Source organism: Phalangium opilio, unplaced genomic scaffold (assembly GCF_054372755.1).
Source record: "Phalangium opilio isolate 3A_F unplaced genomic scaffold, DU_Popi_V2 ptg000009l_1, whole genome shotgun sequence".
Taxonomy (NCBI): Eukaryota; Metazoa; Arthropoda; class Arachnida; order Opiliones; family Phalangiidae; genus Phalangium; species Phalangium opilio.
In genome coordinates, this window is record NW_028324146.1 from 8,939,404 (window position 1) to 8,962,897 (window position 23,494).

The 23,494-nt window shown below is 35.2% G+C and overlaps 3 protein-coding genes across 3 annotated transcripts; all 3 read left to right on the forward strand.

Annotated features, from left to right (window-relative positions):
* The first annotated feature begins 7,491 nt into the window (after positions 1–7,491).
* LOC149713695 (uncharacterized) lies at positions 7,492–10,429 on the forward strand. Its single transcript, XM_089843922.1, has 5 exons — positions 7,492–7,614; positions 9,666–9,850; positions 9,910–10,001; positions 10,082–10,254; positions 10,314–10,429. The coding sequence occupies exons 1-5, from the start codon at positions 7,531–7,533 to the stop codon at positions 10,389–10,391; spliced, it is 612 nt and encodes a 203-aa protein (XP_089700048.1). The 5' UTR covers positions 7,492–7,530; the 3' UTR covers positions 10,392–10,429.
* A 3,356-nt stretch (positions 10,430–13,785) lies between these two features.
* On the forward strand, positions 13,786–17,587 carry LOC149713696 (uncharacterized). The gene is made up of 6 exons (XM_089844319.1): positions 13,786–14,050; positions 14,435–14,762; positions 14,876–15,073; positions 15,137–15,737; positions 15,884–16,022; positions 16,977–17,587. The coding sequence occupies exons 1-6, from the start codon at positions 13,786–13,788 to the stop codon at positions 17,585–17,587; spliced, it is 2,142 nt and encodes a 713-aa protein (XP_089700445.1).
* A 3,151-nt stretch (positions 17,588–20,738) lies between these two features.
* LOC149713697 (degenerin-like protein unc-105) lies at positions 20,739–22,995 on the forward strand. Its single transcript, XM_089843923.1, has 6 exons — positions 20,739–21,434; positions 21,509–21,581; positions 21,677–21,734; positions 21,851–21,867; positions 21,930–21,990; positions 22,325–22,995. Exons 1-6 carry the CDS (start codon positions 21,269–21,271, stop codon positions 22,430–22,432), a joined length of 483 nt encoding a protein of 160 aa, XP_089700049.1. The 5' UTR covers positions 20,739–21,268; the 3' UTR covers positions 22,433–22,995.
* The last annotated feature ends 499 nt before the right edge of the window (positions 22,996–23,494 follow it).

Here is a 23,494-nt window from a genome sequence, read left to right on the forward strand (position 1 = left end):
ACCTTTGATCGCTAACCTAATTCAATTACCCTTGATCGCTAACCAATTTCAATTACCCCTGATCGCTAACCTTATTCAATTACTGTTGATCGCTAACATAGTACAATTACCCTTGATCGCTAACCTATTTCAATTACCCTTGATCGCTAACCTATTTCAATTACCCTTGATGGCTATCCTAGTTCAATTACCCTTTATCGCTAACCTAGTTCAATTACCCTTGTTCGCTAACTTAGTTCAATTACCCTTGATCGCTAACCTAATTCAATTACACTTGATCGCTAACCTAGTTCAATTACACTTGATCGCTAACCTAGTTCAATTACCCTTGATCGCTAACCTAGTTCAATTACCCTTGATCGCTAACCTAGTTCAATTATCCTTGATCGCTAACATAGTTCAATTACCCTTGATCGCTAACTTAGTTCAATTTGTCCTTGATGCCTACCCTAGTTCAATTTGTCCTTGATGCCTACCCTAGTTCAATTACCCTTGATTGCTTACCTGTTCAATTACCCTTGTTCGCTAACCTAGTTCAATTACCCTTTATCGCTAACCTAGTTCAATTACCCTTTATCGCTAACCTAGTTCAATTACCCTTGATCACTAACTTACTTCAATTACCCTTGATGCCTACCCTAGTTCAATTACCCTTGATCGCTAACTTAGTTTAATTACATTTGATCGCTAACATATAGTTTATCTTTGATCGCTACCTAGCTTAATTATCTTTGATCGCTACCTAGCTTAACCTTTGATCGCTTACCTAGTATAATTGGCTATAATTCGCTATAATCGCGGTGAAACGACTGCCTAACCCATACGTATGTTCCACAGTTTCAGGGTATTCAACGCAATTGAGTATTAAATTAAAACTATGAAAAACAATACTTAAACTTAATTGTTTTTAATGAAACTACAGGAGGCATAGTTTAATGTTCAACCTTTCATTTAAAACCCTTTTCAGACCTATCGAACAAATAGTCTTCAACAAGACGACCCAATTGCTCGTAATACTAGCCACATAGTACCGTACTTAACAGTCGTACATAAAATTTATGTTAATAGCCCCTCGATGCGGTACTTTTAACTGTGCTAAAATTATTACCCGTAATCGTTACTTCAATAAATTTATTTATGTTATAATTATAATAGTGCGACATAAAGAGAAATTTTGAGTGAGTAGCCCCCAAAATGCGCTACCCCTAACATTGCTAAAATGATTCCCCGTAAGACCAGTCTAAAAACGAAGCGTTATCTTTAACAACGCTAAAATGATCACACACAAGTAACCCTTAATGAAGAATAGAATGTTTTAGTGATTACCCCCTCGATGATCGAGTAACCTTTAACAGTGCCAAAATGATTACGTACTTAACGCTCGATTAATAAACATACAGAAAGTTTTAGTTTACAACAGAGACTAGTGCCGACGCATAATTTTCGCATTTTATAAATTTCTAACATGAACTTATGGCCAGAAGCGTTTGAATGAGAAAGAATTCGGTAATACACCAAATAATTGAAATATCACATTCTAAAAATAACGTCAGTAAATACTAGCTTCTGCTTTTAATATTTCCCTCGATTTCTTTGAATGTTGAAATAGGGGACAGGGGAACGTGACTGAAAGCGTAAAATCATGTTGACGACGGGTGAGGGGAATTTTAAAGGGAGAGTATATAGCTTAACCTTACTCTCATAATTCCCTTCCTTTTAGGTAGACGAACGAAAAATATCACCTTCACCACAATTCTCTCCCTTCAATGACGAACAAAAATTTTTATACTGCCTAAGGCGCTTCTGTGACACCCCTACTACTACTACAACAACAACAGGGCAGGTCAAACTAAGAGCCTCATGTACATCATACGATGTGGCTAAAAATGGTCGAGAAACTTTGGCTGTCACTGTAAATTTTTCCCATGCTATTCCTATGGAAAAATTTCCAGTTATTCGTCAAAATCTGTGATTAATTTCATGGAAATGAAAACCACCCTTAGCCACTTTTTTTCTCTATAAGAAAAACTATTAGAAGGATCTCTTTGAAACTTTAACCACATATTCAGGGCCCGTATTTTAGTTTAGTGGATTTTTTCAAAACAGTATCCATAATACGAAAAAAGCTACATACAATCAATAAACCTTCCTTATACATTTATGGTAGTATGAAGTCTTATCTAAGAGAGCTACCGCTCTCTCAGAATAGCAGTAGTTGTTTATCCACAAATATTAGTTGTTGTTTATCAACAAATAGCAGTAGTTGCTTATCGATAAATAGCAGTAGGTGCTTATCGATAAATATCATAGTTGCATATTCAGGTAATAAAGTGCGTAGAGAGTACATTAAAGTGCGTAGAGAGTACATTAGTCCTCATCTAGACTCTGAGAAGGAAACATTTTGGTTTCCCAACATGTTTTAATAATTACGAGGAAATCCAAGGCGGTGGTTGAAAACTCATTTGGTATATTGCAATGAGAGAGTACAGAAAAACAAATTGGGATATAACATTTTGACATATACTAGCTTAAGAAAATAATACATAGCTCCCTATAAGTATGAAACTCTCCATTTAAGCCACGTAAACCGCATTTCCTTCCAATGAAATTTGTTAAAAGTTTCTACTGCCACCTATTAAGAAGTTCTAGCGTTAAAAACATAAAATATTGGATTAGAAAATATTAAAATTATATCGTTAAAGGTCTTGAAATTAGTATTATTACTATAATTATAAGTGATTAAGTGCATGTCAAAATTGTCATAATAAATCAATAGACGGCGCGAACACCAGCTTAGAGGTTTTGATGACCAAGGCTAAAAAGGAGTTCATGGGCTATGGACTTTTGCCTACAATACTACGAGTACGAACCTAATATTGATGGTTCATGGTCTTGGTACGAGGAATGAAGTTTCTAGTGTCTCTTCCGGCGCGGCCTTATTTCCCCGCCCCGCGTGTTTTTCGCGGACCCCTTATGCGACGGTTTTGTCTCCGTTTTATTTGTAGTACCAAAACTTATACAGGGAGCTATATATTATTTTCTTTTGATATAGTTAATTATTGAGACCTAAAATAAAGGTGGTGGATGAAAACTCATTTGTAATTTTGCACGCTCTACACTCGCGGATAAACAAAGAGTTCCGATAAACAGAACTCGAATACTGAAATGAATTTTGATATGTATTTAACCGCGAAGACCTAAAATACATTTGACATTTTTAAAACTAATGAGAACCGTCAACGAGTGAGTAAGCCAAAAGCTACAGAACGTAAATCATTATGGTTTTGCTGAATAGGCGGAAAAATGGGATAAGAGATTTTAGCCAAGTTACGGCAAAAGTTTCTTCTAAAAAGTTTAATGTTTCCAGTATTTTTAAAGGGTTGTGTGGTATCGCGCTCTTGTTCTGTTGCGCTTATCACATTTTCGAGTTCATGTCAGATTACTTTCGACATCCGACTTTGCAGAGCGTGGCTATCGATAGATCTGGAAAAGTGACATTCCCGGCAGTTACTTTATGCAATAATAACAAGTATGTCTAAATAGCAATACGTCAATGAACCCAAGGACTAGTTTAAGGCTTTCTGTTTCTATATTATTGAATTTAATGTTGGTGAAATTTTCAAGTATAGTCCCATTACACCAATTTTGCCCGAGTCTCGCATACACCACATTGCCTTTCTTGTTCTGTTGAATGAAGTTTAACGTTTCTGAATTTCTTTATACTTTTTTATTTAAGTTTAATGTCAATATTTGTAAATGTATGAATATCCCCTTAAACGTATCTCACTTTTTATAAAATTCCTTGAACCCTTTAGTTTAAATTACAAGGTCTCTTCATACCTATGTGCCGTACCGCTACACCTTTGTCTAAATTCTCGTCTAGTTCTTAAAATCACGGAGAAACTTATTTTTGACCCCTCCTAAAATATGTATTATTCGGTACATCTTCTAGAAAATTTATCCCAAGAGACAAAATAATAAATTCCGATTTTCTATCGGCACTTCAAGACGCTCTAAAACTTCATTCCTGAGTGACCGCACCCAAAAACTTGGAAATCTTGATCTCGGATTTACGCATCGCCAATTAAATTTAACTTTAAAAATTTGTTATGATAAATATAGATTTGGTAATGGAACGAAAAGTGCTTTATACACCTTATACACCCCTCTTTCGAACCTGGGACACTCAACTAACGCTCTCCCACGTAAACACAACAACCTAAAGTTACGTAACTAAATTTTTCTAACTTTAACTTCCGGAACCTTTCGCCACGACATGTTCTGAAAGTGACTGTGTATTCAATAGCTAGTGTTTAACACCGCTTACCTTACGCGTACTAATTTTGTTAACACAAACGTACACTATATAATTAATTATTAAATAAAAACTTGTTTATAAAAAGAACTGCTACTACACGGATTTTATATTTTACTTTATTTTAAAGTAAATTTAAAATTTCAAGAGCATTCGGACAGTGGTCCTTCCTCAACCTACTATATCTAATTTAATTACATTTTTGCACCCTATGTGTTTTATATCTTCGTCCCATTATTTTTACTGAGCTGGAAACCCCACCCCCAACCGTATATATTTATTGCCCCGTTTTCTGAATTTAAATTCCCCCTATCTCTATTGAACATTGCTTCTTTTAAAGCATCTGGTTTCTTGACATAAAAGAAAGTTAAAAGTAGCAATATTCATTAGAGATAGGGGGAAGTTAAATTCAGACAACGGGGCAATAAATATAAATGGTTAGCGTAAAATAACGAAATAGTTCGTTCGTCTTCGAAGCGAAAGTGTGAGGGAGAAGGAAAGTGGAATGGAAGAATTCGGGAAAAACTGAGATATTTTTAAGAGAGTATGAGATCTCGTATTTAACTTATAGCAAAATGCATGCAAAACGTATTGGTAATTGAAAGTAATCTGGGTTTCTAAATGCTCATGGAACATTCGCCACGTACACGATGTGGCTTGCAACCGGTGAAAGAGAGAAAGAAGACGCGAGATATTTCAACACATTGAAAAACCTCCTCCAGCCCTTTTTCCAAGACAAGATTTTTTACCTCTCCGTGTGACGTAGTCCAGGAGAGGTTCTGTAACGGCCGTGTCTGTCTGTCTGTCTGTGTGTCTGTCTGTCCGTTGTTACACCCACGTGACCGCGTTCGCAGTTTGCGTATCGGAGCAAACGTTTTCGCCATTTCCGAACTGCTTTCACAGTCACGGAAATGGCTCCTCTACTTGAGTTCTCACACCACCATCTTCTGGTCTTTGTCCATCCCACACGGACACCAGTCTGTTCTTACTGGCTTCTAATCACCACCATCTTCTGGTCTTAGTCCATTCGATCTGGACACCAGTCTGTACATAATGGCTTCCAATCACCACCATCTTCTGTTCTTTGTCAATCCCACATTGACACCAGTCTGCACTTACACTGGCTTCTAACACCACCATCCACTGGTCTTCCGTCTATTCCACATAGACACCAATCTGTATCATTGGCTTCTACTCCATTATCATCGTTTGGTTTTAGGATATACGCGGCGATCAGCTAGGGTTACGAGAAACGTCTAGCCTCCCTAAGGTGGGATCGCCACCAAAGGTTTTCGCAATTGCGCTTTTTCCTTACTATTATAATGGAAACGAATCGTATATATACCCCAAAATTTGAAGAAAGCGGGCAAGAGGGGTACCCTTCACTTTAAACGTCAATATTAGCAAAGTTTGAGATGATAATAGGCATAACTTTATTTTAAACGATTTAACTATTATTAATGTTAATTATTGAAGATTAAAATAATTAAAAATAATTATATTTATTTAAATATTAAAGATAAACCTCTCGTGCAAAGAGAGAGATTATCATTGCCTCCTATATCTACCAAGGCCTGTGCATGCGATATATTTCCTTCATTGCCTCCTATATCTATCAAGGCCCGTGCATTGTGATATATTTCATTCATTGCCTCCTATATCTATCAAGGCGCGTGCATTGTGATATATTTCATTCATTGCCTCCTATATCTATCAAGGCCCGTGCATTGCGATATATTTTTCAAAACAACAACAAAAATGGGAAGCTCCTCTCAGAAACATAATAATTTCTTTTCTCTGTATATGAAATGAAAATATGGATAATATTGCGCTCCTTCTTTAATGGTATGCATCATTGCCTGTCTATTAATATTTTACGTAGGAGTAATACGTTTTTAGCGAAGTCTAGAGAGGATAAACATAAGCGAGATTGTTTCTGAAAAAAATTACTGCTTCCACTAATGGGTTGATACTCCTTGTTGCTGTTGTATAGAGTAATCATGATAAAAGCTTAAACAATTACGAGAGGACAGACCTTTTTCATCCTCTTGTTTTATTCTTAATAAGAATATAAAACATTTATTTTGTATCAAAAAATATTTTTTGGTGCTAAGATTGCTTTAAAAAAATCCAAACGGCTAGGCATTGGTTAAAAAGACAAATGATATTTTTCAAATCTAATGAGATAACGCCCACCTAGTTGAAAATTGCCCTTTTTTATCCGCGGGAGCCATTCTTAATGAGAATTTCGATGCTAGTAGGTTGTCAATTAAACTAACGGTATATTATTGTTGTTGGAAATTGGATATTAAGTCAAATTAAGTGGTTGTAAAGAGCCAGCAGGTTTTTGCCGCTTCTTTTTGTGAGTATTTGATTTTTGTATGTAAAATGGAGGAAGATAATGTTGAGAGTAAGGATGAAATGCGGAAGCGCAAAGCGCGGGAAAGGATGAGGGCAAAAAGGTCGACGTTTTCATTGGATACTTAAGGTTATATAATCTTCTCGACACGGAGAGGTAATATTTTGGTTTTCCCAACTTGTCTTTTGTTTGGGAGTCACTAATGAAAGAATTAGCCAATAGTCGCTGATGGGCATAATTGAAACCATACTTACACGCCCCCCTGCAGGTCTTACTAGCTTTTGTGAAGAAATATGTATTAAAATAAAAATTGAATAGCACCTTGCGCATCACTCCTGATGAAGGTCCAATAACGTGGCCGAAACTAGTCGAGTTTTTAAAAATAAAATTTTCTTGTGCACTTGAAAAAATTGTTGTTTTTAAATTTTTTTAAGAAAAATATATATTAATTCGGCAGATTATTCCTTCAAACAATAATAAAAGTGGCATATTAATTGAATATCTGATATATATATGATGATATTAAAACTCGAAAGTGTCATCGTATAATACCTTGTCAAAAGTTACTTTAATTTTCCCTTACTATCGCTATTTGCTCGCACTCCCCGTTTTAAATAAAGCTAGACTTTATTCATTTTTGTTAAAATTCTGATTGTCCCAATATCATCAAAAGATTAAATGTTGCTGCTCAGTTTATGACGAATACAGATTAGAACCGATATTTCGAAAACATTTTTTAAAGAACTTTTACAGGTTACGAGAAAGTCTAAATTTGAATATCGTAAAATATTCCAGGATAAAATTTTCGGCGATTTGTGCGTTTAAGAGATCTAAATATTGGGATGATCTTTTTAATATGTCTTTGAAACAATGCAATCCATTTGGTCCAGGATATAACCACAAGGATAAAAATTACGAAAAAATGCACATTGCTTTCTCGGTAAGTAAATAAAAATGCTTAATTAATTCTGGGCACATTTAGTTAAATCTTTATTTTTGCCAAAAGAAATACCGTAACGCGAGACTGTATAAAAAAAAGTATTTTTTATTGCATGTAGCTAAATGGTTCCCAGTTCACCTTTTAAAAACACTGAGAGTTAATCTTCTTATAACAAACATAATGGGTATAATTTTCGATTCTTATAATTCAAAATATATTTTACATTAAAATAATATTTATTTATTATTTTTTTTTTGCAAATATATTAACCAACAGATGAATTAAGTTGGTCAAAGGAATTTAGTTGTTCAGAGGAATTTAGTTGCTCAGAGGAATTTATCGACTTAAGGCTGATTTACATGGTTTCTAAAATTCTGCTTGTGCCTGAACTTTTCGCTAGTGACGGAGCTCGAGGTTTTTTTATTTACGTTTTTACAGGCTCAAGCGCAAGCTTCAAGCATTTTGATTTACATGCTTTAAAGAACATATTCTTAGCCGCGCACATAGTTCCGCGCACATCGTCATCGGCCTCGACTGTTCGTTTGTTTTAATTTTTGTTAAAGGCTTAATGCGTCGCGCAGCATTATTTTAGTGCTTTAACGGAACATTTATCATTATTTTATTTTTTATTAACAGTAAATTATGGTTCTTAGATAAAACTGAAGTAAAGGTTACGGTTTTTACTCTTTCCCTACACCAAAAACTCTAAAAGATAAGTGTTTAAGATGGATTAAAGCCTGTGGGAGGGTGGAATTAACGCCCGATCAAATTAAAAAATATCTCTACATGTGCAGTGAACACGTAATATAGGCGGCGTTGTATGAAAAGCCAAAGCTAGCATGAAAAACCCGCTATATTTTGAATTGGATTTGCGTGGTCACGTGATGCGCGTAACCAATGGAACTAGGTGCGCGTGCACGAATCTCCCATCGGTGAGGCCGAAATCTGAGCTCTAAGAACGGGCGGTCGAAGACTCCCTCATCCTATATCCTCCTAGCGTTAACTGTGCAACGGCTCAGGTTGGGTGGAACGCCAAAAACGGGGGAGGAATAGTCGGACGCATTGGTGATTGTTCAAAAAGGGCTACAGGTGAACCAATTACAATGGAGTCCGTCTATTCCTCCCCCATTTTTCGCGTCCCACCCAACCTGAGTCGTTCCACAGTAAACGCGCCTATTTCTCTTAGATTTCGCATCCTCCCCCATCATCCTTGGTATTATTTACTCTTAAGACTAATAGCAGAAGGGAATAAGAGAGAAGGGAGACATTAGAGCCTGCTTTGGTAACGAGAGTTCGACCAACCTCAAGAAAACCGCGAAAACTTTGCGCAAGTACACAGCTTTTAACCAATTTACTGCAAAAATAGTTCTTTAAGTTCTCCGCGGTATTCGCGGCCTATTTGTCTGCTAGATTTTCATTCTCCAAAGGCTTAGGGCTGTCGATGTTTTGTTCTTGTATAATTATAACAAGTATAAAAAGTATGTATTTTATTGAAACTAATTTTTATTTTTTAATATTAATTCCGAATAATTAGTTTTCATCTATTTATTACCATCAAATTATCTGATTTTGGTATGTTCTCAATTCCCGTGTATCTAAATTAATTGCACAGCTTGATTTCGTTTATCAACATGAAATTCGGCCATTTTTATCTCTTTCAATGTAAAGTTGTAAACAAAACTACTTTTTATTCGTCAACCGAGACGTCACCTTATGTGACGTCACAGCTACGACAGAAGTTAGATAGCCAATCAGTGAAGGGTAGTTGATTTGAGGTTAGTAAGACTGTTGTTACGAGTGTAAAGCATTATGGAGATATAAATTGTGTTCCTTCTCTCTTATTCCCTTCTGCTAATAGCTAGTTACATTACTGACGTTAAACAGGCAAGAAAGCAAATTTCTATTGAACGTTTTTAATGTTTGAAAAGGGTATTTTTAGTATAAAAAACTTAAGTAGAAATTAGGTTAGGAACACATTGCTCTTCTTAACAACAACAAAATGTGGTAATATCCTGTAACAAGTATACGAGAAAAGACTCCTTAAATTGCAGGTTCTTAATGTGTTTGACTGCGAACAAAATCCTAACCGGGTGGAGTTAAGCGAACAGGAAAGGGAATATTCTACTTATTATCAGGCAGTTGCCAACATGAACAAAACTCTACGTATTTCCGCTGGAATGGAAAAAAGCCTAGTTATCAGTTCCTGTTCTTACGCTTTTCGCGAGTGCAACTGGAGGTAATAACAATCAGAACTTAATGTTATGGAACAATTAAATAAGAAATTAATTGTTACAGTTCAATTATTGAGCTGAATAGTCTAGAGCTAGGAACCTGTCTGAAATGGATCCCGAACGAAAAAAATAATCCGTCAGTCGGAATTAATTCAGGTTTTAATAACTATTTTATATTTATTGGCGTTCCATCGCCATTATTTAACTGCCACCTTTGTTATTATATTTTGGTACAGCGCTAACAATCAATTTCAATCTCCATCGAATTGAATATCATTTGACCAAATACATTACAAAGGAGTTTGGCATGCGAATTTCAGTCGGGCCCCCTCATCCTTATCTCGATTTAGAGAAAGAGAACAATGTGTTTTTAAGGGACAAAACTACTACCATTATATCCATGAAACAAGTTCGCTTTGTCGCCACGGTTTGGAAGGGTGTAATTTAATACTTGGTTATTTATTTTAGATTACTATTCGCCGTTTGAAATCGCCTTACAGAGATGATTGTATGGACTACAAAGATCAAACGCAAACGGTAAGCTAATACATGGACGAACCAATATTGAAGGACGGGTGTCAGAGGGAGAAAGTTGAAAAATACTTGTTAATTCGCCTTCTAGCGGCAGAAAGTAGCAAACCGGATAGTGGGGGGGCTTATGGGAGACTCAACGTTCTAAAGACAGAACCCTTACAAAAATCTTCTTTAGAACTCTTTAGAAAATTCCTTGGTAAATTTCTGTAGAAATCCTTAAGAGGTTCTTTGGGAAATTGGGGAATATTGGCCTCATTTTCGTTGGAAAATGCTTTGGAAATAACTTTGGAATTTTCTTGGGAAATAACTTTGGAATTTTCTTGGGAAATAACTTTGGAATTTTCTTGGGAAATAACTTTGGAATTTTCTTGGGAAATAACTTTGGAATTTTCTAGGGAAATAACTTTGGAATTTTCTTGGGAAATAACTTTGGAATTTTCTTGGGAAATAACTTTGGAATTTTCTTGGGAAATAACTTTGGAATTTTCTTGGGAAATAACTTTGGAATTTTTTTGGGAAATATCTTTGGAATTTTCTTTGGAAATATGTTAAGAATTTTCCTGGGAAATATCTTCGGAATTTTCTTGGGAATAACTTGGGAAATATACTGAAGATTATGGGGTAAATTATTTTAGCCCTCTAGAAACGAGGATAGTTCTCACATGCAGAACCATATTCCATTGCAGGGAGTGCAGTTAATTATAGCGCGGGCACTTCTCGCGAAACTGCTTGTAAAGTCAGACATCTAATCGACTTAAAACTAACTGAAAACGGCAGAAAGTTTTAACCTTAAGCAAATGTATGGGTACTAAGTGGGTTTTGGAGGCTTCAATGACCAAGCAGTAGAGTAGATACAGATATTGTTGTTAAGTTTAATAATGTATTTTCACTGAGAGTTTTTTGAGTACCAGAAACGCGTTTAACCTAATTTTATCTACAATATGTTTTAAAAAAATATTTATTTGGGACTCTAATTACGCTCGAAATAAAGATAAAACATGTCACCAAAGATTTAATTTTAGGTTAGTTTTACTTTTTAAAGCGCAAGTTTCGACTGCCAGCTCATACTCCCTGTAAATCTAAACATAACGATTTTAATTACGCGTATTTTACTTTTAATTTAATTTACCCTTTGCATAAACACCTCACGGATTATTAAAGGCAAAAAACAAAAATAGGTAAATATGATAAACCATTTCAGCACTTGCTGAGCCTTAGCTACGGGACGTTTTTAATTTTTTAGCCATCAAGGCAATGTTTATGCAGGAAATTTCAGCTAAACAATTTGGGTAAAAATATTTTGAGATAATTATATGTAAAGCATAATTGCAAATATATCTGAACCTTTGAAATTCATTTCTAGAATTCTTAAGTTTTCTTAACGTATTTCATTGGAAAATAAGCCCCAGACCTTCTTTGGAAATTTATCTCAAGATTTTCTTAAGAATTTTGTTGGAAAATATTCCTTAGACGTTCTTTGGAAATTTATCTCAATAATTCCTATCGAATTTCTTTGGGAAATTAACCCTAGACTTTCTTTGGAAATTTATTATTGGTTTATGCTTGCTAACCACATGCACCATCAATCCGGCTAACCACACGCACCATGTTAGTAGTCCTGTACTAGAAAGTAGAATTAGATAGTCAGTTGAATGTTTAGTCAATAGAATTGTATAACGAAAAAACGAGCGGATAGTAGCACGGAGCTTCTATTACAGGGAGAGGAAACTCGGTCTCTTCCCCCTCGCTCTTAGCGTACCTCGGTTCTGCGCACCGTTTTCATTCCTCGCGCGCACCCCGAGTCTATGTAAACAAAGTCTGACGTCATTTTCTTGTCGTAAGGAAGTTGGAGGAACCACGGAGCTTCTATTAACAGGGAGAGGAAACTTCCTTCCCCTCAAGTACTGTAAAGGCCCTTAGGAAACGTAGACACTATTTGTCCATAAAAAGGGGCACATTTTCAATCCCCCCCTCGGTTTTCACTGGTAAAAAATTGGAGCCTATGTAAACAACAAAGATGGCCGCCTTCACTCGTTCGTAGAAAGACATAAGCCTCGGACTTTTTAATGTTTAATTGCTATAATAATTGGTACAATTTTAAAAATTAAAATGGATTGCGATTACAATCAGTTAGTTTGTAAAAAGGGGAAGAAGAAGAAATGTGTTTGCGGAAGCTGTAGAAGCGATTCACGATATAAATCGTCCTTTTATGGCCAGGAATTAAAGTTTATAGTCCGTACCTTTTTAGTCTTAGCAGGGAGAGAGGCTTTTGTCTCCATTTGTATAGTCACAAAACCTTTATTTTCAACATAATCACGGAGCTTAATATAATCTGGATTTGTTCAGAGCACAACGGAGCTACACGACCACGTTCAACGTCTTCAAACTTTCAACGGCGGTCGCGTAAGCCTTGTCTATAAGCAGGCGTCGCGTTCCTCCATCTTCCTTACGACAAGAAAATGACGTCAGACTTTGTTTACATAGACTCGGGGTGCGCGCGAGGAATGAAAACGGTGCGCAGAACCGAGGTACGCTAAGAGCGAGGGGGAAGAGACCGAGTTTCCACTCCCTGTAATAGAAGCTCCGTGGAGGAACGCGACGCCTGCTTGTAGACAAGGCTTACGCGACCGCCGTTGAAAGTTTGAAGACCTAGAACGTGGTCGTGTAGCTCCGTTGTGCTCTCAACAAATCCAGATTATATTAAGCTCCGTGATTATGTTGAAAATAAAGGTTTTGTGACTATACAAATGGAGACAAAAGCCTCTCTCCCTGCTAAGACTAAAAAGGTACGGACTATAAACTTTAATTCCTGGCCATAAAAGGACGATTTATATCGTGAATCGCTTCTACAGCTTCCGCAAACACATTTCTTCTTCTTCCCCTTTTTACAAACTAACTGATTGTAATCGCAATCCATTTTAATTTTTAAAATTGTACCAATTATTATAGCAATTAAACATTAAAAAGTCCGAGGCTTATGTCTTTCTACGAACGAGTGAAGGCGGCCATCTTTGTTGTTTACATAGGCTCCAATTTTTTACCAGTGAAAACCGAGGGGGGGATTGAAAATGTGCCCCTTTTTATGGACAAATAGTGTCTACGTTTCCTAAGGGCCTTTACAGTACTTGAGGGGAAGGAAGTTTCTACTCCCTGTTAATAGAAGCTCCGTGATAGTAGCCCGACAGGGTCCTGTATGACGTCACTCACTTAGACCAATGGGAGTTATACTTCGATAGAGGCGGGACCTATGGTTTGTTTACCTTTTTCTGTTACCACGTGTTTTTTTCCCTTGTTTAATTTATTCCCGCGGAAGACATCAGTTGGGTATCTGACTCAGCCTCTAAGGCAGTAACAGTATTGTTTATTTATGGCTGTATTTAAGAGTTAATTTTAATTTTCGATACAAATGGCTGAAAGCTCACGAAAGAAAGAGTTCTACAAAGTTTGTGGCTGTAAAAAAGAATTTCGAACCAAGTCTTGGTTTTACACTCACAGAAAATCTTGTTCACTTCCTCTTCCAAATGAAAAAGATATAAAGCCTGGTAACTTCATATGTAAAGAAGGTGACTGTACTTTTACAGGAAAATATAGTGAAGATTTTAAAGAACATTTGCGAATTTCCCACAAAATTGACATTAAAAGTGAAGAAAAGAAATTCAAGAGCTATTCTGGTAAATACATGTTATTTCTAAAACCTTTGCGAGACAGATTTAAAAATTTAAAACTACTTTCACAGATTTGATATATTTAAGTAATTATTAATTAGAATGTATTAGGTTAGGTTCATATGAGTAATATGTATGTGAGTTCAAAACTTTAAATATGATTGTTAAGAGTTGTAAAACCAACCCTAATTTCATTTAGGCAATGCAGTTTATCAAAATTTCTAAACATGCCCTAAATTCATTTATTTCACATCTTATTATATATTTATTACTTGTGTAAACCTAACCTAACAGAGTCTAATTTCCATGTTTGATCAAGCTGAAATTTGAAACAAGTTGAAAGATTAAATTAACCAATCTTATTATATTATCTTAAATTTTTTTAAATAGATTTTCAAGACTGGAAAAATGAATATGAAAGGTCAACAAAAGCTTTCTATGTTGAAGATAAAGTGAATTCTACCTCGAGTGGGAAAACCACCTACTTCTATTGCAGCAGAACAGGAGAATTTCAAAGTTTAGCAACTGGCAAAAGATCATTAAAGTCTCAAGGATCTGGGAAAATTGGATTTAACTGCACCTCGAGTTTGATAGTGCGCCGTTTCAATGACTTTGAATCAGTCTCGGTTACAGTGTGTCATCAACACTATGGCCACGAAAATGAGCTCTCTCATCTTCGAATTCCTTTACCAGATAAAATCGCTAATGCAGGCCAACTGTCCCAAGGATAGAGCCACAGCGTGTAAGAAGAAATATTTTTTCTGGGAAACAAAATACCTTGGAGCGAAAACACTTATGTACTCAAAGTGATATTTTGAATATCACAAACAGTTTCGGAATAGAAAAGGTCTCGAAACATGCCAATGATAAGCTTAGCGTTGATGCTTATGTTTTGGAAAATTTAAAAGAAGCAAGAAGCATCTTTTTGTATAAAAGACAGGAAGAAGAAACAATCGCGTTCCCTGAAGATGAGCCATGCACTTTAGAAAAAAATGATTTTGCTCTCGCTATTATGACGGATTTCCAAAAGCATATGGTGGAAAAATTTGGGAACAATGTTATTTGATTGGATGCTACCCACGGGACCAACAGTTACGATTTTAACTTGATAACGGTTTTGGTTGTTGACGATTTTCTTGAAGGTATCCCAGTGGCTTGGTTAATCTGCAATCGAGAAACTATCACGGCTTTAACTTTATTTTTTAAGTTTTTGAAGAAAGAAGCTGGCATTATTCAACCAAAAGTAATTATGAGTGACAAAGCATCGCAGTATTTCAATGCCTGGAACGAGGTTTTTGGCGGGGATTCGCAAAAACTTCTATGCCATTGGCACGTCCACCATGATTGGCAAAAAAACTTACATAAAATTAGAGACAAGGATGTGGCTTCTGCACTATATAAAGGTCTTTGCCTTATTTTGGAAGAGCCAGAAGAAGAAAAATTTGTACATCTGCTTCAAAAAGCTATGGAGAAAATGGAGGAAAATGAATATACCACTGATTTTGGGCATTATTTTGCAAAGGAATGGGTTCCAGTGAAAAAAGAATGGGCGAAATGTTTTCGAGCTGGAAGTGGAATAAATACCAATATGTACGTAGAATCCTTCCACAAATCATTAAAATATGGAGATGGATACTTGAAGGGGGAACAAGGGAAAAGGCTAGACAAATGTATGGTGATTCTTTTTCAATTTGTTCGAGATTTGGCCAAATAAAAAGGCTTATAAAGCTGGAAAAGGGAAAACAGACATGGAAAAGCACCCACATAGTCAAGCGCCACAAAACAGCAATGCAACTGCCCAATGATCTAGTCACCGCCTCATCACACTCCACATGGAAGGTTGTCAGTGAAAAGTCTTTAAAGGATGACACCACTGCATCAGAAGGAATAATGTACAAAGTAAAAAAACAAACACCATGCCAAAATCAATGTCAAGTTAGATGCCATACATGTGATATTTGTCTTCATGACTATACGTGCAAATATCAGAGCTGTGCTAATTAGCTGACAACTAATTGAATTAGAATTAGCAATTAGGGAAATATTTATGAACTAATTAATTAGCCAATTAGCAATTAGGGAAATATTTATGAACTAATTAATTAGCCAATTAGCAATTGGACATAGAAACTAATTCAATTCAATTAGAAATTAGACATTTATTTATCAAACTAATTAATTAGAATTACTATTTTCTAATTAAGGTAAAAATTAAACCATAAGTAAACATAAAAGTTTAAAAGTGCCCATGGATTTAGTACTTTGGTAATGCAAAGTTTAATGTTTTCATGCCATTGAAAAACAGGTACGGAAGCCATGAATTATTCTCGAAAAATGAGACAAGCCTCGAGCCTTCCGTCAGGTTAAAATTTGTCTCATTTCTTCGTTTTCATGCCACAGTTCCTATAATGGACTCCTGAGTAGTAAATACATGCGCACTGCTATTAATTCGAGTAGGTAAAACAGTCCAAATTTCGAAGTGGGGCAGTTGCGAACTACGAAATTTTCAACTAGTACTAGTATTCTCTCATATTTGAGGAGCTGAAAAATTTAGAGTAGCACTAAGGTTTCCTCATTGATATAATAAGGCTTTTCCATATTCAAATAGATGAATCAAGAGCTAATTCCTCGATTTTTTTACAACAAATTGGCGTAAAAGATTAATTGAAAATCCAATTGGCTAATTAGTTAATCCTAAATCTAATTAAATTTTAATTAGATAATTACCTTTCCGATTCATACTAATTAATTAGAATTACTTCTCAATTAGCACTAAGGTAATTAAAATTCAATTACCATTTTCAATTAGTAAATGTTGCTAATTAATTAGAAATTCAATTAGCTAACTAATTAATTAGCACAGCTCTGCGTGCAATTGCCCAGACGCGCTTGTCGGAACTAACATTTGCAAACACATACACTTAACAATCAGATTCCAAAAATACGCAGACTATTCAAAAAATAACAACGGAAGAAATTGTAACTCCTGGTTTAGAAAGATATTCAACTAAAGGTATCGCAGCTTCTGAAACACTAAGAATAGAGTTGGAACGTAATGAAGATTCTGAAAACAAGGTCACTGATTCTGAAAAGCCTGAAAAAGAGTACATCCTAAAACTTTTAACTGCCAAAAACGAAGACAATATTGATTCAGTGAAAGACAGCCTCATCTCTAAAACAATGGCGCTATGTGAGCAAATAAGAAAATGCAAGAACCTGGATTCGTTAATGACTGCGAAACAGCACATTAATAATGCTGCTAACATCCTTGAGCTCAAAGGATATACGGAAACATCTAGTCATTTTCAAATGAAAAATAACGGTCCAAGCAATAAAAACATTGAAACACAAAAAAGATTTTTCTCAACAAAGAATAAAAAACCCAATCAACGAGTAAAATATGCAAAACCAACGTGGTTTGAAAAAATCGATCTAGAAAACTCCTTGACAAGCGATTGTACCAAAGATGAAGATCACCTTTATGCCGTGAAAACTATACGAAACTGTGATAAAAAACCCCCAGCCTTTCAAATGATCCTATAACCTCCGTCCAAGAAACCAATCCTGTACCTGAAGCTGATGTTCCTGTTTGTGATTCACTAAAAATGAAATCGAGAAAGCCAACTAGCCGGATAACTCTATTGGCTCGCCGATTCATTCAGGGATTTATTTCAAAAGAATTATTTCGGTCTCTAGTCAAAAAAGAAGTCATTCTTGAGGAAAAAGATATTGAAACCAAGCCTGAAAATGTTCCGGATGCTATAATTGGTATAACCCTAACCAATGAGATAATAAAAGAAATAAGGACTTTTTTGGACGACGATGCTTGGCGGGTTATAAATCAAGTATTAGAAATAAAGAAGAAATTATGGTCCTGCAATACATGTAAAATAATTACAACAAAATTAAACATGATTTCATGCGACACATGCCAAAAATGGTTTCATTGGAAATGCCAAAAGGTTTTAACTGAACCAAACGAAGAAACCTGGGAGTGTAAAAAATGCTTAGTTCCTTAATTTTCAATTACAATGTCTTTCAAAGTTGTTACATAATTAGTTCCTCTTGAAGAGAACAGGAATAAAAATTCTAAAATGCACGCACTTTGTTCCATCATTTATAAATAAACTCAATTATTTCTTAGCACTTTTAAAATTGATGTTAACCTTTATGATTACTTATTTACTTGAAATAATTAACAGTCTTACCTGACTAATTAGAGCACAGGGAATTGAAAAACTTAGTTAAAAAAATATCTGTCCGCGTCAATTTGGTAAAAAACTAATTTGAAATCTCAAAAATCCCAATCTTTAATCTCCAATTAGGGTCGGTTTAGGCACAGGTTAGGATAGGTTCGGTTCAAGTAAGGTTGGGTTAGGTGATTTCAAAATGGTTTTTAACTAACTTGCCACAGACGAATACCTTTTAGGGAGTGACTATTACCACACAGTGTGTGGGAATAGCCAATGAACAATTCCCACACAGTTCCCTTGTACAAGATAATTAAATTTTTACATTAAAATAGAAGGTCAAATTTTGTGTGTGTCAATAGTGATGGGCCTATCAGTACAGTGGCCCGCCTGTCAAGGTTAATTGGATCAGGGACGAAAATAAGCAAACAATTTTATTGGACATTTCCAAATCAGCCTTGAAATTAGTGACCCCAGACATTTGAAATAATTATACATGATCGTAGAACCTGTGAACTTTTATCTAAATGGAAAAATTTAATTAACTAATTGTCATAGGTACAAATGTGTGTGTCAATAGTCCCCGCGCTTGTATTTTGTGTTCCAATAGTATAGCACTGTTAGGATTGACACACTCTCTTACACATTTTGTGTGAGTGTGGCACACATTGTATGGCAATAGCCTGACCCTATTTTTTAACTAATTTTTTTGTACTCCCCGTATAATTAGTCAGGTAAGACTGTTATATCATGTGAATAGATATAATGCAATCCTAGGAACGTTTTTTTATTAGAGAAATGATTACTCAACTTTATTTGTGACTTCCTTTGGGACCGAACATTTACAAAACAGGTAGGTCTCCATTTCCAAACAAAACAAAGCCTTTAATAATGGTTTCATTAAGCCTAGGTCTGTCAAACGATTCAAATCTTGAAGCATACATGCAGACGACGTGTTTCGTCCAATTCCCGAGTATTTTTGTCACATGACTTACATATGGCCCCTAATTGGTCTAAGTGAGTGACGTCATACAGGACCCTGTCGGGCTACTATCCGCTCGTACGAAAAATTTCTCTCTTGCCGTCCACCACGATGTATAGTTAGTAAATGTTTCACGATAAGTGCGGGTCGTGTGGGGTGTAATATTATGTAACCGAGATGTTATTTTAACAGAAGTTATAAGTTTTAATATGTTAATAAATTGTTGAGTTATTTTAGAGACGTGGTGATTATTTATCAGTTAGAGCCAACGTAAGCCTCGGCCAACCTAATGACAGATACGCCCCCTCTTCCCGTTACATTTATCTCAAGAATTCCTTAAGAATTTCGTTGAAAAATATTCCATAGACGTTCTTTGGAAATTGATCTCAAGAATTCTTTAGGAAATTCCAAGGAAGTCTTTGGAAATCGTTTCATTAGAAAATGATCCCAAGGGCTCCGTAGGCTTCCAAAGAAATTCCTTTAGAACTCTTAAGAAGATTGTTTTAAGGGTTTGGAAATTTACCTCTAGAATTCCTAAAGAATTCCTTTGGAAAATATTCGTTATACCTTCTTTGGAAAATAATTCGTTATACCTTCTTTGTGGTACAAACCCCCTTACTAATAGATGGCGCTAGAGTTCTGCCAAAAACTCGATCAATAACCCTATTCCCTCGCCTCGGCCTCGCACACGCTTAGGTAGGAAAGAGGAGGAATACGGTCTCTTAACGCACGCGCGGCTCTCGTAGAGAGAGGACGGTAGTATTAACGCTATGTAACGTACCTGATTTACTTTGTTTTATTTCATTGATTAAACTCTTTTATTACACTAATGATTCTGACTAATCAATACACGACTCTTACATTTGGAAATTAATTTCTAGAATTCCTAAAGAATTTCTTTGGAAAATATTCGTTATACCTTCTTTGGAAATTAATTTCTAGAATTCCTAAAGAGTTTCTTTGGAAAATAAACCTTATACAATCTTTAGAAATTTACCTCTAGAATTCCTAAAGAATTTCTTGGGAAAATATTCGTTGTACCTTCTTTGGAAATTAATCTCTAGAATTCCAAAAGAGTTTCTGTGGAAAATAAAATACATTCTTTGGAAACTTACCTCTAGAATTCTTAAAGAATTTCTTTGGAAAATATTCTTTATACCTTCTTTGGAAATGAATCTCTAGAATTTCTAAAGAGTTTCTTTGGAAAATAAACCTTATACCTTCTTTGGAAATTTATCTCTAGAATTCCTAAAGAATTTCTTTCGAAAATAATCTCAAGACATTCTTTGGACATCTGTCTCAAGACTTCTTTAGGAAATTCCAAAGAAAGTCTTTGGGAATTGTTCCTTTAGAAAATGATCCCAAGGACTCCATAGGGTTCCAAGGAATGGCCTTTGGAATTCTTAAGAACATTTTTGTAAGGGAAGCATCTAACGTCTTATTTTGTCTAGATGGAGCTAGCTTTTTCCGGGATTTGACTCGGTATTTTTCATAACCCCTCTCTATTTGGGGGCTGAAAAGGGGGAACTAAGTTTAACATGGGTTGTTTCGTCGCTTAGTATGAGGCTCTATGGGCTGCCATCGGTCCTTCAGTATTGGTTTGTCCATGGCTAATACGTCGATTACAATCTCCAGGCAAAATGTGGATCAGCCAATGGTATTAAACGGTGAATCTCCATTAAATTAAGTTTAGGGAATCTGACCCATTTATAAGACACAACGAAGCCATCGTATACTTGATATAATTAATTGTATTTTTTAGAACTAAGGGTTAGGTCAACGAAATAAATTAGTCTAATATATGGAATCAAATTGCCAACTTCCATAAATGGTAATTTCTAGAGATGGAGGTAATAAGTTATCAATACCGGGCAATTAATTATTGACCATGCACAAAACTTAGCGGTAGATATTCAATTTCGCTTTTTAATGGAAGCTTCCGGTAGAATATCTGTATCAGAATTCACAATTGCTATAGGCTATGTCTAGCAATTTCAAAAATATAAAAACTCAAACGTAACTTTCTTGCTCTTAATTATCTGTCGGTTACAAATGTTCAACCTCTCCTTCACGCTTGGCCTGCTAAACTTCGAATGGGCCAAGGAATGCATTAATGCGTGCATTCAGAGAGTCAACCTGAAGAGATGCGGTTGCTTTGACCCAATAATCAAAGAAATGGGAAATTTTCCACCTTGTAATATATCTAATTTGAAAACTGGTATGCGAAATACTCTTTCACTTACTTCTCATCGACGTATTTATTGGACTTTTATATGAAATAATTATTTTCAGTATGTTGTCTCCAAAGGTCGAGTCAGTTAATTATCGAAAGAATAGAGGATTGTCGTTGCAACGGTCCATGTGTGTAAGTACCTTATTTTATGAGCAAGAGTTGACTGAAATTTCCTGCTTCCAAAAATAATAATGCAGTTAAAACATTATTGAAACATTTGCCCGAAGCGATACCAAATATGAAATTTCGCTATCCTATCTCGAACCTGCTGATGACGATGGATTGGTGAGTGCTCATTATTCGATTCAGCATGAAGTGAAAAGTCAAATGACGAAATATATTACTTTATTAATTTTAACAATTATAAAAATACTTTCTTACATTTCATTTTTTTTCCTTAGAGTGCTGACTTTGGAAGGTAAAGAAATTTTGGTTACACAATTTATGCTTATTTTTTTAACGTAAATTTTAAAATTCGAGGTTCAAGATGTATTTTTCGACACTTGATCAAGTTGTATACTCGACTCACCCAAAGTACACGGTGAGACATTTATGAAATAACAATCTATACAGGGTGGCTTCGTTATTGTTTACTATAGCTTCTATGGTATAGTATTATCGTACTCAAAATACTATTTTTCCTACTATTTCTTGTATGATAGGTTAAAAATAGGTATAAAATGCATTAGATGGCTATAATCGACATAATTTGTAACGTACATATGTTGAATGTTTCTTCCACGATATCGTAATGAAATCAATTATAGAATTTTTTTAACGAATATTCGAAGCAATTTTTGATTTTCCAATAATATATTCGTAGAACTGTAGAGGAAAACATTAGGATTAATAACGAAATTTTAAATATTTTACAGATGCATGACGTTTTAGGAGCAGTTGGTGGACACTTGGGACTTTGGCTTGGAGCTTCTATCTTAGCCACAGTTTCCAACATGGTCGGTTACGCGCAAAGGGCATTTTAAAAAAGTTGCTAATATTAATAAGTATACTATGTTTCGTTAACACCCACAAACAACACGTTATTCGAAAGAAATGCGTGTTAGTCTGTGGGAAATGACGTAAACTACTGGTTGTAAAAAAGGTTGAAGCTAAAAACTGTTTTTGCGCAATTTAAAAATATAACAAAAAAGCTGGTATTATTGAAATTATATATATGTAAACAAAATACTCAATCAGGCAGTAAAAAGAATTTCCCCAATTTCCTGCCCCCTTTTAAACATTGCTACTTCGAGTGGCGAGAAGTGGCCAAAATCACAACAGCTACGTCCTCGCATATTTACTGTGCACACAACTTCTTGTAAAATTCTTTGTAATATATACATTCATACTACTGCTATAACAGAACTGCGAAACGAATACGCGACTTTAATATACAAACGTATAAATTAAGGTACCAAACTTAAACCACATATGAAAAAGCACTTCATTCATCACGGGTTTTTCTTAATATTTTGATAAATATTTGAAAAGAATGAAAAATTATCAAAGCTTAGAAATAAAGCAAAGAAACGTTCTAACAATTAAATTTTACTTGTTAAAATATTCTTATAGATCGTAAATATTTCGGAAATATTTATGCGGTTCAATTTTTAATCCTATAAGGTGAAATTATATTTTAATTATGAATTTTGACAGAGAACTCATGATTCTACGTAAATTTGAAAAATTGCATCCCAACGTTTAGAGAAATCACTTCGATAACATTGTGTCAACATGGGTTCAAGCTTTGACCCAGACAGACAGAGGTTAAAAGCTAAAAAAAGTGTAAATGAAAGATAAAACAAGTTGGGAAAACCAAAATAAACCTCTCCGAGCCGAGACTAATTTACTTTCTAATCTAAACACAGGTCCACCAGCCAGTGAGAATAACCGGAAACACGCAGTTCAAATTGTCGGGATATTGCGAAGGTCATTTGTAAAGGTTTATTCGTTTAGCATTTCCCTGTGTATCCTCATAATTCTAATGAGGACCTAATATCTATCACTTAAAGTAACAGGCGGCTCCATGATCCCCTAGTATGCTG